Below are 16,850 nucleotides of genomic sequence, written 5' to 3'. Positions count from 1 at the left end.
TATTGATGACTTTACACTCAGATAATGTCTGGTTCACTTGGACCTGCTGGGTCCTGTTGGTCAAAAATGAGTAATAACACCTGGTGATGTATGGGTTAACAGACATTGGGTTAGTCTTCCCATTAACGCCATTATTTTGTTCATTCAGACCAATTCGCGAACGCTCAGGAAAACAGGAGGCGGACCAATCATATTCAACCATAACCAATCATAGTGTGATGGAGGTATTGCCTCCTCTCATGTGACTTTCCCCCATTCATTCTCAACAAACCCCCACCATCAAACCCAGCACACGCTTTAGGGTGTCTTTTTAAAAGTCAATGGGCTCAGTAGAGGCAAGATTCACGGAGTCACACTGTAACTTTAACTGCTGGTGTCACTGTTGGACAGATTACTTTAGAAAAACAAGTGATTTATACACTTTGTAATGTCACATTTTTTAATATATGCATTGTTTTATTATGTAATTTTGATTGTTTCTTACCCAATTTTTTTTAAGGAGGCACTGCCTCCCTTGCCTCCTCGGAGGAAACCCCCCCTGGTATATAGCATCATTGCTTCTTCATTGTGTAGTTTGCTAGAATGTGTATGAACTGGGGTGTTTAGTATTTTGAGGTGTTTCCAGTGCAGATGCAAGTGTGCGATTCTGACCAATGACTCTCTAAATGCAAGACCTTTGCATTTTTTTTCCTGCCAAGTTCTGGATATGACTTGCGTTTCCATTCGAGTTACATTGTTTTGGTTCAAGTTTTCCATTGTAAAAGCGAATGCACATAATCCCTGCTGAACCAACCTGACCTAGAGATATTAAGACATGGAAAATACAGAGGTTTGAAATTAATTAATGTATTTATTTAGAGATAAGATGATATGGAACACAGTGTTTTTGAGGGAATTTGCTCCATCTGCATCAGTGCTGTTACATAATGCCCTCAAAACTCTGCCAGTATAATTTCTCCATTAAAAGTCATAAAAAGTTCAAAAACAACTTCACCATTTACTCTGAGCGTGATGTGTTGTGTGTGCAGATGGCGCATACTGGCAGGAAATGCAGAGAAGTGATTCACACCATTGAATAACAGGTCTGCAGTACAGTTGGTGTGATGTCAGTACAGCACAGTGCTTTTGAGTTACTGAGCTCTACAGAATATCTGTTCTCCAGTTCAGAACGGATGGCTGCTCTGACTTTACATGTTCAACATGGGGTATCATAATGGGATGTGTATATGTGAGCATGTTTTTTTTTCTTTTTTCGTTTAGTACTACTTTTCCCACAACACACAAAAAGTACATTTTACCATGATCATCTGATTCAAGTTTACACCCCCCTACTCTTAAAGGGTTAGTTCACCCAAAAATTAAAATTCTGTCATTAATTACTCACCCTCATGTCGTTCCAAACCCGTAAGACTTTCGTTCATCTTCGGAACACAAATGAAGATATTTTTAAATGAAATCTAATTGATTTCTGTCTGGTATGTTATATGGTAAATATTCTGTTTCTGGCAGCTACGCAACTACTACTTTGACTTCAGAAAGTTTATAAAGAGTTCGTAAAACGAATCCATATGCAGTTTAATCCAAATTTTCTGAAGAGACATGATCTCTTTTTATGATGAACATTGAATTTAGGCTTTTTTTCACATATAAACATTCATCAACTCAGACATGATTTGTGATAAACGCTTGACGCACAAGAACCAATGAGGTTCATTCTCGTGTTATGCATCACATTTGGGCTTCGCAAGAACCAATGAGGTTCGTTCTCATGTTACGCAGCACATTTGAGCTTCCGCAAGAACCAATAAGGTTAATTCTTGTGTTACGCAGCATGTTTGAGCTTTCGCAAGAACCAGTGAGGTTCATTCTCATGTTACGCAGCACGTTTGAGCTTCTGCAAGAACCAATGAAGTTCATTCTCATGTTACGCTGCACGTTTGAGCTTCCGCAAGAACCAAAAGGTTAATTATTGTGTTACGCAGCACGTTTGAGCTTCCGCAAGAACCACTGAGGTTAATTCTCATGTTACGCAGCACGTTTGAGATTCCACAAGAACCAATGAGGTTCATTCTCATGTTACGCAGCACGTTTGAGCTTCCGCAAGAACCAATGAGGTTCATTCTCATGTTACGCAGCACGTTTGAGCTTCCGCAAGAACCAATAAGGTTAATTCTTGTGTTACGCAGCATGTTTGAGCTTTCGCAAGAACCAGTGAGGTTCATTCTCATGTTACGCAGCACGTTTGAGCTTCTGCAAGAACCAATGAAGTTCATTCTCATGTTACACAGCACGTTTGAGCTTCCGCAAGAACCAATGAGGTTCATTCTCATGTTACGCAGCACGTTTGAGCTTCCGCAAGAACCAATGAGGTTCATTCTCATGTTACGCAGCACGTTTGAGCTTCCGCAAGAACCAATAAGGTTAATTCTTGTGTTAGGCAGCACGTTTGAGCTTCCGCAAGAACCAATGAGGTTAATTCTTGTGTTATGCAGCACGTTAGAGCTTCCGTAAGAACCAATATGGTTAATTCTAGTGTTGCGCAGCACGTTAGAGCTTCCGTAAGAACCAATGAGGTTAATTCTTGTGTTATGCAGCACGTTAGAGCTTCCGTAAGAACCAATAAGGTTAATTCTAGTGTTACGCAGCACGTTAGAGCTTCCGTAAGAACCAATATGGTTAATTCTAGTGTTAGGCAGCACGTTTGAGCTTCCGCAAGAACCAATGAGGTTAATTCTTGTGTTATGCAGCACGTTAGAGCTTCCGTAAAAACCAATAAGGTTAATTCTTGTGATACGCAGCACGTTTGAGCTTCCGCAAGAACCAATGAAGTTCATTATCATGTTACACAGCACGTTTGAGCTTCCGCAAGAACCAATGAGGTTCATTCTCATGTTACGCAGCACGTTTGAGCTTCCGCAAGAACCAATGAGGTTCATTCTCATGTTACGCAGTACGTTTGAGCTTCCGCAAGAACCAATGAGGTTCATTCTCATGTTACGCAGTACGTTTGAGCTTCCGCAAGAACCAATAAGGTTAATTCTAGTGTTACGCAGCACGTTAGAGCTTCCGTAAGAACCAATAAGGTTAATTCTAGTGTTATGCAGCACGTTAGAGCTTCTGTAAGAACCAATAAGGTTAATTCTAGTGTTGCGCAGCACGTTAGAGCTTCCGTAAGAACCAATAAGGTTCATTCTTGTGTTACGCAGCACGTTAGAGCTTCCGTAAGAACCAATAAGGTTCATTCTAGTGTTACGCAGCCTGTTTGAGCTTCCGAAAGAACTGAGGTTTGTTCTCACGCATAAGGCAGGTTCGGTTAAGCTTCTGTTTATGTCCGTTGATCAATGTGGGTGAGGGTGAGTGATTAATGACAGAATTTACATTTTTGAGTGAACCATAATTTTAATGCATCGTGTTTCCTCCTTGAGCATCAGGGAATGTTTTTAGCTTTTGTATATTGTGTATAAGTCCTCAGTGTGAAAAGATGGATCTCAAAACCATACAGTCACTGCTGTAAAGGGTTCAAATATGCAGAAGGTGCTTGAAAATTATGGACTCATGAACATCTATCACAAAACATCCAGGTTGTGGATCATCCAGGTAATGACACACAATAAGCAAGGGTATGCAAACTTATGAACGGATTTTTGTGTGGGTGACCCTTCTTTGCTTGTCCCTGCAGTATGTCTCTTTGATCAAATTGCTCTGAGAACTTCACTACTTGCCAAAGCAAATGTAAATGAATACAGTGTCAGTGTGTTTTAATGTAGAACAGAGTCTCCTTGCATTTACTTGGGCAGATGTTAACACTTTTTTGCATTCAGATCTGGATGGTTTCACGTTGACTTATTTATCCCACATCATCTAGTTCAAGTCCATGTTTGTTTTTTGGATCCTGTTGAAAGCACGAGAGGTCATTTGTCCGTCTTTACATGCTTTTTTTATTTTCAGAATGTAGAAAACAATATGTGAATAATGAAGTGGCATGTAACTGAAATAGGGTGAGTGTGGATCCACTTCTCTATTGTGTAGTGCAGATACGTGTAGTGAGATGCCAGACCTCAGACATGCTATATGCACACAAACACACACTTCAAACTGTCGTCAGTGAGATTGCAACCAAGCAGTCGTTCAGTCACACCTTTTGAACCCCATCTCACGCTCCCCACATGAAAGACTCTGCAATGGCGCCACATGAAGAGCCGCCAGTCTTCCCAGCAGCTCCACACATATATTAGTCATTAATTAGTTGGGCATTTGCCAGAAATATGTTTTGCTTTTGCCTGTCAACTATTTCATTTCTTTCTTGTTTGCGTGATGCTGTTCTTCAGTGTATTTAAATTGATTTGCATTAGCTAGAGTTTGAAGCTCTTCATTGAGAATGAGGTGATGTTTGCGATCGATTGGGTGAAAGCTGGGGTTGCTATGCTTGTGTGTATGAATATTATAATGCAGTCTCAATGATAGATGGTACGAAACTTGGTAAAGGTTACGGCACTTGCTATGTGAACACAAAAAATAAAAATGAATGGACATAATCTGAAAAGGTTAAATGGTCCTGGAAAAAAAAAGTCACTCTTTTACTACTTATGGTCAAAAATAACCATATTGGAAATGAATGGGAAACGAATTTCATCTAGTGGAAACAGTATACTGTGCCCAAACAAAATCTTACTAAAAGATCTTGTTTGAGATATTAAGCTCAAATTTGGAACACAAGTTGCTTAGATTTATGGCTTTGCTTTTCTCACAGTTTAGAGGTAAACGTGTTTTGGAGCATATATATTTCATAAAAATGGAAAATAGTATTTTTGTGCATTTTTCATAACAATAAAAGCAAAATTCCATAACTTTTTTTTAAGTTCAGCAATATTCTGCCATGTGTAGTCTTTAAAAAATAGACCAAACTTAAGTCTGTGCTTCAAATCATTCAAGATAGACAGTTTAGGACAGTTTAAGTCTGTGCTTCAAATCATTATAGAAAGACAGTTTAATTTGGAAATTTCATTTTCAGGTCTATGCTCAAAAAGTTAATACATGGATTATAACTACTTTATAAATATAATTTAATACCATAAAATCCTCTAAAAATAGAACATTTTAAATTAAAAAAAAATTATCAATCTAAAATATAGTACATCCATTTCATTGAAAAAAAAAAAAAATTTAAACCATTTTTGACTACCACGAGAAGAGCACCAAAGGAATAGTTTATCAAAACAAGCAAACATCACATCAAAACAAAATAATGTACTTACCCTCATGACATTCCAATATGAAAATCTTCCCAGTTTTTTTAAATATTTTATATACACTATTATAATATTTTTTAAATATATAAAATATAAAAATAAAAGTTATTTAAAATTTTAAGTTTTTGTATCATTTTGGTATGTGCTTTTGTCATTTTTATAAATTTTAGTTTATAAATGAAATTCCTACTTGACTTTAATTAATTTTTGTGAATGATATGTTAACAATATTTTATAGTTACAACATGATTTTCAGCAAATAAAAGATTTTCAGTAAATAATTTGAATTTCGACCATGCCTTTTGTATGCAAAGGTATTCATAATGTAAATTTATAATGCATTATATCTTTTCATGATTAATTGTAACCAAAGTGAAAATGTAGTATAGTATTTGCAGATCCTTGTTATTGTCTATTTACGACTGTGTTCTGTTTGCTTTTCTCCTTCCGCTCATCGCTCCTCTATCCCGCAGAGTTCCAATCTAAAAACCTGTCAGAATCGCCTGCTACCATCCTCTCTCTCTCTCTTTCATTTCGGGTTGCCGTGACTATTTACGGACGAGAGATGGACTCGGTCCAGTTTCGGTTCTGCAGCGTATCGTCCCTACAGCAATCAGACCATCAGTCAGCAGCAGCCAAACATCCACACACACACACACACACTCACTCAATGAAGCCCTTGTGCTTCTCCATGTGGGGATTGATAGTGAACATCTGGGATCTGGTCGAAATCATAACAATTTATTGTCTGGTATCACCAAATCATGAGTTAATTTGGATTAGCATAAACGTTTTTTGGCAGGCCGCATCATTACTTTCTATATGGGAAGAAAAAGAGACAAATAGTCAAATTAACAAGAGAACCAAGGGTGAGTGGAGAATATTATCATTATGTCCTCACTCTGAGACTCCTTTTTTTTCATCTTTTCACACAGGTGACCTGCAACTGTTTCAGCATCAGTGATGGAGAGCTGCAGGATTTGGGGGTGGGGCTTTACCCCAGGTGAGTGACATGAGGGACATCCCAGCATGCTTTGCACTGAACATAGAACAATTGTGAACATTATTAGTGCTACTTGCTAAGTAATGCGTCACTTTTAATATTATCCATACTTAGCATTAGTGATAAAAAAATCTATCAAAAAAATTATTCCATAGTATAAAAAATATTTTTAAATTAATTTTTTTTACATCAAACTAAACATTTAATTACACTTAAAATGTATTAAAAGTGTTGCATAATATTGTTGATCATTAAAATATATAAAATATTAATATTTTTAAAATTAAGATGATATTACCCGTGACATGAATGACATCCCAGCCTGTTTTGCATTGAACATAGAACAATTGTGGAAATTATTACTGTCACTTTTATTATTATTCATACTTGGGGTTAGTGATGAAAAAATCCATCAAAAAAGTATTAATTATTGCATAATATTCAAAATACTAACTTTTTTTTACATCAAATTAAACATTTAATTGCACTTAAAAAGAATGAAAAGTATTGCATAAAATTATTAATAATTAATATATTCAAAATATTATTATATTTAAAATGCGGTGATATTACCCCAGATGACTGACATGAGGGACATCCCAGCATGCTTTGCACTGAGCATACAACAATGGTGGACATTATTATTGTTGCTTGCCAAGAACATTTTTTCATATTAATCATATTAGTGATTTAAAAAATTAATCAAAAAAGTATTAATTATTGCATTATATTTAAAATATTAACTTTTTTATTATATTTAAAATACGTTGATATTACCTCAGATGACTGACATCCCTGCATGTTTTGCACTGAACATAGAAAAAGTGTGGAAATTATTAGTGGTAATTGCTAAGAAAAGCATCATTACTAATATTGTTCAAACTTAGGGTTAGTGTTGAATAAACCTTCAAACAATTATTCATTATTAAGTGTTCTTTGAAATTGTTAATTATCACATAAAATTAAAAGTTATTAAATAAAATTAAAAATTAAATCACATAAAAAAATGTGCGGCATCATTTCCACTACAAAAAAAAAAAAATCCTCATGAATAAAGTTTTTTTTCTTTCCCAAAAGCTAGTGTACTTGTTTAAGGAGACATGAAAATCATGACATGAAATCATGCTTGAGATGAAATATGGAACGTGAACTTCCATACTTGAAGCTTTACTTTGTCTTAGTTTTACCCACAATGCTCTTGTGTCTCTGTCAGTTAGGCCACTGTTCTTCTTTTCATGCCCAGCAGATTTGTGTGACAGAAAACATGTTTGTATTATTAGCTCTGCAGTCATAAAGAGAGATTCTGACATGAGTTAGGATTACATGCTACGATTTGCTCTTTGCTACTGAACATGCCTCAGGGAAGCTCCCGTTCACACACGCACATACGGGGGGGCTGAACCAAACGCAGCACAAGAAACGAGAATAATTACACATAAACAGACATTCGGCTTTCAATGTGACTAAATTACAACTTGCCGAGACACATTGTGAGCCCTCAAATAGAGGGGATTTCCTCTGCAAATTGCTTTGTGCATGTATGCATTTGTGTGTTTGACTTGGAGTGAATCCTCTGGGCTGTAATGCATCTCATAAGAACCACTGAAAAGGCTTCTGAATGGAGAGTGTCTTGTTTAGTATTTTTTTTTTAAAAATGTGTGATGCTATAGTGTATGCAATGCATGCAAAATCACCATAGATTTCACATTAGCTGTAGTACATACTTTATATTTAGCCTTCTGGTTGCTGCAGGAGTGTTCGATATGTCTGTCTTACAAAAAAAATTTCTGGAACTGTCATCTTCTTCCTCCTCTCTCTCTCTTCTTTCTCTCTGTTTTCTGTTTGTAGAGGGGGATAGCAATTAAAATGTGACAGTGTCAGTGCACTAGTGCCGTCACGCTCTGCCTTCTCCCTTTGAGGCGGTGACAGGGCCGAGACCTAGAGATGAACTGCTCTTAAATTACACTTTTATCAGTGCTGACGTCTTTCATAATTAATCTTCATGCCCACAATTGTCACCAAGTGGCTTTTTTTCACCTACAGATGAGCTCTTGATGGGGTCATGATTGTACGGTAGAATTTCCCATTTCTAAAGGCCGATTAAAATACAGCTTAATTGTGTTTCTTAAAGACGACATGGGATGACGTTCAAAAAGCATAGTTATGTGGCATATTTCAGATGAAATAGAATATTCCCTGGGACACAATGTAGAGCATGGCTTGATTTTATCCACTGGGAATTGATTAGTTCATTAAATTATATTATTAGTGTTACTTTCTAAGGCAAGCACGCATTTTTTCCCTAAATCCATAACCCTATTAAGCTTTTTTGTATAAAAATGTAATTTTTTATTTTGTATATTGGGTGTTTTTGCCTTTTATTATGATAGAATAGTATGTAGACCGGAGACGGGATTGGAAAAGGTTTGCGAGCCGGGACTCAAACTCGGGTCGCCTGAAACGCAACGGCACTATATGTCGGTGCTCTCCACGAGGCTATCGGCACCAACACAACGTGTGTGAGTGTGGCCCTGTTTAAACCTGGTATTAGGATGTGTTTTGGTCTATCAGATAACAAGTAGACGAGGGAGACACATTCCTGTTTACACCTGGTGTTTTAATCCATCACTTTTGTCCACTTTTGACCACTTTCTTTGAGGGGAGGGTCTATATGCGGGTAAATGTATGGGCTTTTTCAGATCTTTCGATCTAATGGACGAAATTAACTCATGCAATTTACATATGAATGAGAAAGTAGACGACTGAAAACAAAAGGAGAGCAGGAGCATTCATCTAGGTCGCAAGACCACTCTGTGAGTTAGAAATCAGGAATGGTGAGAGAACATTGTGCTTGGTACGTTTGTCATCTTTAAACCAATCTTGGGTTTTCAGCCAACAAACTTTAAATCCCGTCTTTTGTGACTGTTCTTTTTTTACAGTCTATGGTTCGAATCATTCGACCACATGAACATTTACTGTACACTACGAAAGCAATCCGGTCAAATACGTATTCAACTACTTCTGGAAGTGGTCAAAAGTGGACAAACTCAACACGTTTTAGAACCGTGTTTTTAGTGTCATCCACATGTGATCGATCGATTCAAACACATCTTAATACCAGGTGTAAACAGGGCCTGTGTGTACGTATATAAAAGATGATAGTTGTAGAGGACTGACAATATTTAGGCAGCACTGAGGTACCAATATTTATTTTCTCTACTTGGTTGAACAATGAACTGTGCATCCATTTATAAACCATAACAGGGTGTTTTATCCCTGTCTATTTTTATACATGAAATGTGACATGCACTGTCATTTTCTCTGCTTCCTAATTCGAGAGCATATTGTGGCGTGTTTAAGTCCTCAGCCGTGGCGTCTCCAGTGTAACACTGGTTCTCTGGCTGGATGTGAACCAGCGGTTTTCTGCTAATCCCTGTGGTTGTGTCTGGAGCTCGCGGGAGGATTTGTGCTGTCAGACATCCTCCATAGCCAGGACTCCGTGCTGACACTCGCGGCCCCGTCTGGGCACTGTTATCAGGGGAAGAGAGTGTATCCGTAGTGCCCAAATTAAGCTCCAGTAAACCTGTGGACGGCAGGCTGTTATGCTGTGGCCTGACAAAACCCAGCAGCAGAAATCCATAAAGATTTACAGGCGCTCTACCGCATGCAGCGCTATCATCCGTGAACAAGGAAAGTTTGTGACGATTTGTTTCCCACCTTAACACCCCATTCAGGGCTTGGAAATAGTAAAGGATAATTGGGTGTTTCTTCAACTACGGGCACTTTTATGTCCCAGGAGTTTACTATAAAATAATAGAAACTGTTAAAACTAACTAGATAACTTTATTTGTATTCTGTTTGCAAAAATGAAGGGCACAATAAAAACCAATGCATTATAGATTTTATTGTGTTACTTTTTACTGATTTTCAATCTTAATCTTTTAAAATATGATGCATTCAAAATTCATCATAAAAAAAATAAAGTAATAATAAAACAGAGCAATTCCAAGATGGTCTTCGCACCATTGGTGCTCTGGCCCTAAATATTTGTTAATAAGAATATGCATTACATTTAAAAAAATTTGTCTAATAAAGCTTTCTGCATTTATTGTATGAAATAAAATTAAAAAAATTGCAAAATCATTAAAAGGTATTCTGTACTTGAGATATGAAACATGTAATGTGTGAGGAAAACTTCAAGGTAAAAATGTCTGTAGTTTGATTCTGCATCATTTCCAACAACCTGTAATTTTGTCAGATTATCCAAAAAGTTACAACATTTATTTAAGATATTATAAATTATTTGTATATTTATTTATTTTAATTTTCCAATTTAGGATACATAAAATGCTTAGCGAGATAATGGTCTCAGCCATTTTATTCCAAAAATGTTTTTAAATAATAATTTCCACCACCGTAATTTCCATAACAAAATGTTACTAATCACAATATATAATTAACTTCAAATTAGTGATGTAAAAACACATGTCAGAAAAACATATAAATATTAAATAAATAGCAGAGCGTATTTAAACACTGTTAATAGACATATGAAACTAGTTTGAGTGTGTTTTAAGAGAGTTTATAAAAGTCCACACGCAGGGCCAAAAGTAGTTAGCTCTAAGTGGGTGTTGTTGACATCATATCCCTGTATCAGTTGCGTCATTCTCCGCGGTTCTCTAAATGCAGTAAATTGAGCTGTATTCAGGTGTGAGGGTGTTCCAGGAACAGCATTCTTTTCTGTTCCGCCATAGTTAATGGCTACCTTCAGCACTGTTATTTGGAAACATTAATAAATGACCGCAGCGGATTGCTATTCGCCTTGTCTGTTGATGTTTTGGGCTGCTTAGCAATACCCGGGTATTATGTTTTGTTCACAGCAGAGGGAAGAAGATGAGAGGAAATCATCCCATTGTCCTCCATATTCTTTCATTACCCAGCTCTGTTCACCGTTATTTCATTTTTTCACTCGTCTTCTGTTTACTGAGCACGGTGCTTAGGGCTACACGCACAGACTTGCTTTAATGAGATATATTTTCTTTCGTCATTACTTAGAAACCACATGTAAAGATTGAGTTTAGGCCCCTGTGTATGTAAGTGAGGAGCGTTGGGCTCTTAGGGGCTGTTTATGGTGAATAATCAAAAGCACAGATTAAAGGAGGATCATAAAAGAGAGTTTCACTCAGGTTAAATGGTCTGCTTTGAGCTTAATGTATTGTGTGTGTGTGTGTGTGTGTGTGTGTGTGTGTGTGTGTGTGTGTGTGTGTGTGTGTGTGTGTGTGTGTGTGTGTGTGTGTGTGTGTGTGTGTGTGTGTGTGTGTGTGTGTGTGTGTGTGTGTGCAGTCAACGACTTAGCTAACAGCTATTTTCTGACAGGATTGATAAGCTCAAATTTGGTCTTTTAAAATAAAAGAGTTCGATCTGCTTTGTAAGCAAATGCAACACAAGCGTCCACCCCAGAGCGTTTATGAGAACTAAGCTGCAACAGTTGGTAAATAGGAAATTAGAAATCACAAACATAAGCACATTAACATATGACCACTCTATATATTTATACTAGGGCTGTCAATAGATAAAAGATTTTAAGCACGATTAGTTGTGCCGTTTTTGTGCGATTAATCGCACAGTTATCGTGAAAATAAGCATAGACCATTTATATTGTTTAACCCATTAATTTTGTCATCATTTGCTATAGCCAGCAAAATAAACCAGTTGGTGTCTTTCCAAAAAGGACACTTGGAGACTCCAAAAGGACACCAAATAACTAAATTATATAAGGAGTCCATATAATTCATAAAGTTATGCACACCAATGCACCCTGAAAAAAAAAAACATTTCAGAAAAAATTGGGTGATGCCATTTTTTTGACTAACGTTATAAGTGAAATTATAATTTATTGTGGCTCTGTATTTTAAAAAAGCCCATTATTTAATGAAAGAAAATGAATTACACATATATATATATATATATATATATATATATAATTTTCTTTATTTTAGTTTTACCTGCCATTTTTTAACACTCTTTCTTGAATTTAAATGAACTTCTGTCTTATTTTTTTTAATACATTTTAGGATGTGAAAATCTTAATGCAAATGCAAATAAGCCCTCATTTGATTCTACTTTTGATTTGATTTAATTTATTCCTTTTAGAGTTGGCAGTGAATTAACAATATCCTGTAAATAAAAAGCACTGGCGTGTGAAGCTTAATCATCAGAGCTCAGAGGGTGTGGCCTATTGCCAAGGCCATTTCATTGGCTAATAATAATCCAATAATTTATGTTGGATTATCATGGAAGATTGCATTATTATGTTCTTTTCAGCAGAGCAATCTAGCGAGAAGAAGAGCAAAATGTGTTTTAAAGATAAAATGTCTTCAGATATAGAAGATCCAGCCTCCCTGTGTGGGCCATTAAACTGGCACGGCTTCCATATTCAACATCCATGGGAAACATTTCGCGTCTATGAATATGAGCCTCTGGGATTACAGTGAACAAACACAACCAGAAAGGCAGATGCCGAAATTGCTGTTTAGATATACGCTATGAAGTGTTCAGATCGGATGTGAGGCCAAGACAGAATCAAGGCTTCAGACAAAGTTGTCAGCGTCTCAGAGAAATGATAATGACGCAGAAAGGTTGTCCCGTGAGAGCGAGGCCCGTCTGTTTACCGTCGGCTGGGTGGGCCGACTCTAAGCCTGCTTTATACGCTGTTCTTAGGCAATGTTGAATCTTCCCCAGACCATGACAAACACAAGTAATTTGTTTTTTTGAATGACTTCCGATGCAGCCAGGAAGAGCAGGACAGCATGTGTTCTTGTCTACATATAAAGGATAATTGTGCTTTCGTGCTTGATTTATAATTGCTGTGTTTGTTCTGTCATGCTTGTGTGAATGTAAATACATGCATTCAGCTCACTATCTCGTAAAATCTCACCACAAGGGAGTAATAGCCGACACAAAGACTTCAAACATGGTTTACACATACATACTGAAATCATATCTTACATTTTTGATTAGCCGGTCTCTTTAATTAGTCGTTAAATTAATATTTTAGCCACGTGACATTTACTGCCTCTCATGTCGTTTTGAACCATTATGTTATAATTTTTGTTTTTCAATCATATCTTTGGCTTTCTCAATTATGACTAATAAGACTTTAACTCCCCTTTTTTGGGCTTGGAATTATAAATCACTCTACATCTTCAGAAAATGTCTGTAAAATATCTACTTCTAATATATATATATATATATATATATATATATATATATATATACACCTAAAGTATTATTAGGAACACCTGTTCAATTTTTCATTAATGCAATTATCTAATCAACCAATCACATGGCAGTTGCTTCAATGCATTTAGGGGTGTGGTCCTGGTCAAGACAATCTCCTGAACTCCAAACTGAATGTCAGAATGGGAAAGAAAGTGTATTTAAGCAATTTTGAACGTTGCATGGTTATTGTTGTCAGACGGGCCGGTCTGAGTATTTCACAATCTGCTCAGTTACTGGGATTTTCTCCCACAACCATTTCTAGGGTTTACAAAGAATGGTGTGAAAAGGGAAAAACATCCAGTATGCGGCAGTCCTCTGGGCGAAAATGCCTTGTTGATGCTAGAGGTCAGAGGAGAATGGGCCGACTGATTCAAGCTGATAGAAGAGCAACTTTGACTGAAATAACCACTCGTTACAACCGTGGTATGCAGCAAAGCATTTGTGAAGCCACAACACGCACAACCTTGAGGCGGATGGGTTACAACAGCAGAAGACCCCACCGGGTACCACTCATCTCCACTACAAATAGGAAAAAGAGGCTACAATTTGCAAGAGCTCACCAAAATTGGACAGTTGAAGACTGGAAAAATGTTGCCTGGTCTGATGAGTCTCGATTTCTGTTGAGACATTCAGATGGTAAAGTCAGAATTTGCTGTAAACAGAATGAGAACATGGATCCATCATGCCTTGTTACCACTATGCAGGCTGGTGGTGGTGGTGTAATGGTGTGGGGATGTTTTCTTGGCACACTTTAGGCCCCTTAGTGCCAATTGGGCATCGTTTAAATGCCACGGCCTACCTGAGCATTGTTTCTGACCATGTCCATCCCTTTATGGCCACCATGTACCCATCCTCTGATGGCTACTTCCAGCAGGATAATGCACCATGTCACAAAGCTCGAATCATTTCAAATTGGTTTCTTGAACATGACAATGAGTTCCCTTTCAGTCGATAACGTCGGACGTAGTCGACGCGACTGAAATGGGATCACGCTAGGGAGCCTATCGTCTTCGAGTATTATTGAACGAGCCAATACACATTGGCGTGCGAGATTTGCATCTCACACTCCGCCCCGCAGCGCGGGTATAAATACGGAAGTGGATGCACGCACCATTTGCCTTTCGCTTCGGAGCCGAGCTTCATGTCTGGATCTGAAGAGTGTTGTTGTACAACGAGCGAGTGTGTCGGCGCTTCTTTGGGAAGTCTCTCCTGGTGTCGGTGGTTACAGCGCGAGTGCAGCGGTGATCGCGAGCTTCAAGCTCTCAACTGCTGTTTTCACAGCAACCAAATTTCTGTTTGTGTTTGTTTGTCTGACGGTCGGTTGAGGGCGAGAAAGTGAGTGCTTCACTGGCACAGGGTGCACCATTCCTGTGTCAGTGTTGCCGCGGTCATTCCCCTGTGTGCTCCGGCACTGGTGAGAGGTTTTCACTTCCTAAAAGAGCAACACGGGTGCGTTTGCGTCTTTTTCAAGATGTCATTCCGCCCGTGCGTTTCTGGGTGCGGTCGTTCCCTGTCTCTCTCTGATGGTCACAATTGTTGTATCACGTGTTTGGGCTTACAGCACGCTGAGGCAGCTTTTGTGGACAGCTCATGTTTTCACTGTGGGAACATGACTGTCGCAGTGTTGAGGGCGAGACTCGCCTTCGTCCGCGGAGAGCGAGTCCCCATTGCCATGCCCCACCCCCGGGTGCTGCATGGGATGGGTGACCGGAGGGTAGTGTTGGATGTCCCGCCCGGTAACCATTCCCTGTGGGCTCCTCACCCCTCCCTTCCACTGCTACCATTGGAGCCTCCGGTGTTATCTGCTGGTCCATCTGTAATGGGTGGGCCAGCGGTTCCACTCGGGGCTCCCCTGGGGGACAGGATGTCGATTGCAGCATCGGAGGGTGAGCTGATGTCTGGAGATGACGACTCGGCTGCGTTGTCTCCCTCCGGGAGTTCAATGTTGCCCGAGCCGGATCCAGAATTATCAGCTATGCTGAAACGGGCCGCCGAGGCTGTCGGGCTCGAGTGGAACCCTCCACCGTGTCCTGTTCAGTCTCGGTTGGATGATTGGTATCTCGGGGCGGGCCGTGCTGGTTCTCAGCCCGCCGCCCCAGTGCCCTTCTTTCCCGAAGTGCATGAAGAGCTTACTTGGTCGTGGACGGCACCTTTTACTGCTGAAAACGACTTGAGTAGTTCTTCCTCCCTCACTACCCTTGTCGGAGGAGCGGTGAAGGGTTATGAGGCTGTCCCTCCAGTGGAGCGGTCTGTTGCGACTCTTTTATGTCCAACGGCCGCTGCATCCTGGGTGGGGGATCCTTGTTTCCCCTCGCGGGCCTGTGAGTTCGCGTCAGGATTGGCGGTCAGAGCTTACAGAGCTTGCGGGCAAGCCGCTTCCTCTTTGCATGCCTTGGCGTTGTTGCAGGTCTACCAGGCCAAAACACTCATGGACATGCACGAGGGTAGTTTGGACCGGGCGCTCGTGAGTGAGCTCCGCACCGCCACTGACCTCGCCCTCCGGGGTACGAGTGTCGCGGCGTGTGCGGTCGGTCTAGCGATGTCCACTTTGGTGGTCCAGGAACGCCATCGTTGGCTCAGCCTGGTTGAGATGGCGGATGCGGACAAGGTTCGGTTCCTGGACTCCCCAATTTCCCAGGTTGGGTTGTTCGGCGACGTGGCGGAGAGCTGCGCCCAACAGTTCTCTGCCACCCAGGTTCGGACGGAGGCTCCCCGACACACCCTATCCCGGCGGCCCGCTGTTGCCTCCACCCTGCCGCCGGAGATAGTCCCTCCGCCCGTTCGTCGCCGAGGGCGCCCCCCTGCCGCTGCCTCCGGTTCCGCGGGGTCTCCGCAACAGCCTTCACCCAGGCCCCAGCGTAGAACCAGCAGCAGGCAGGCCGCCCGGTCTGTCTCAGTCACCGCCCAGCCAGGGGGCGAGTGTCAGAAACGTTCCTGAGACAGGCCACCCAGGGATGGGGGGACTAGCTCTTCAGATGGTTACCGTTCCACCATTGGCTCTCCGGAGTCCAGTGGTACCCCAATTGTCAGAAGAGCGAATTTCTCCGTCCCTGGGTCCCAAGAGGGCGAGGCTGGCGGCTTGCGACCCTGTGGAACAGCCTTGCTCCCCCCAGCCCCCTCTTGTTCGCCAGCCCGCAACACGAGGCGGTCGAGGACCCGGTCATCCGCCTTCTCTCCCGTCCTCTGTTGCCCCGTGGAGACAGGTAAGTGCAGCACGGCTCACTCAGACCCCGCTTCGGGCCGCCCACGGGCCTTCCGAGCCGGGTCCCTGCCCTCCACCGCGCTGCCCCACCCCGGGTATGCCTGTGTTACCCTTG

At 40.4% G+C, this 16,850-nt stretch overlaps 1 protein-coding gene across 1 annotated transcript in view; it reads left to right on the top strand.

Moving 5' to 3' along the window:
• smyd3 (SET and MYND domain containing 3) overlaps window positions 1-16,850 on the top strand; it is a 202,840-nt gene that overhangs the window by 135,376 nt on the left and 50,614 nt on the right. Inside the window, exon 6 of the mRNA XM_077239006.1 lies at window positions 6,185-6,252. Within this exon, the coding sequence (XP_077095121.1) occupies window positions 6,185-6,252 (68 nt within the window). The remainder of the gene's footprint in view (window positions 1-6,184; window positions 6,253-16,850) is intronic.

The sequence above is a fragment of the Siphateles boraxobius genome, unplaced genomic scaffold (genome assembly GCF_051911475.1).
Source record: "Siphateles boraxobius isolate OS27281-9 unplaced genomic scaffold, OSU_SipBor_1 22, whole genome shotgun sequence".
Lineage (NCBI taxonomy): Eukaryota > Metazoa > Chordata > Actinopteri > Cypriniformes > Leuciscidae > Siphateles > Siphateles boraxobius.
The sequence above is the reverse complement of the archived record's forward strand: the minus strand, read 5'-3'. Positions and strand labels throughout refer to the sequence as shown.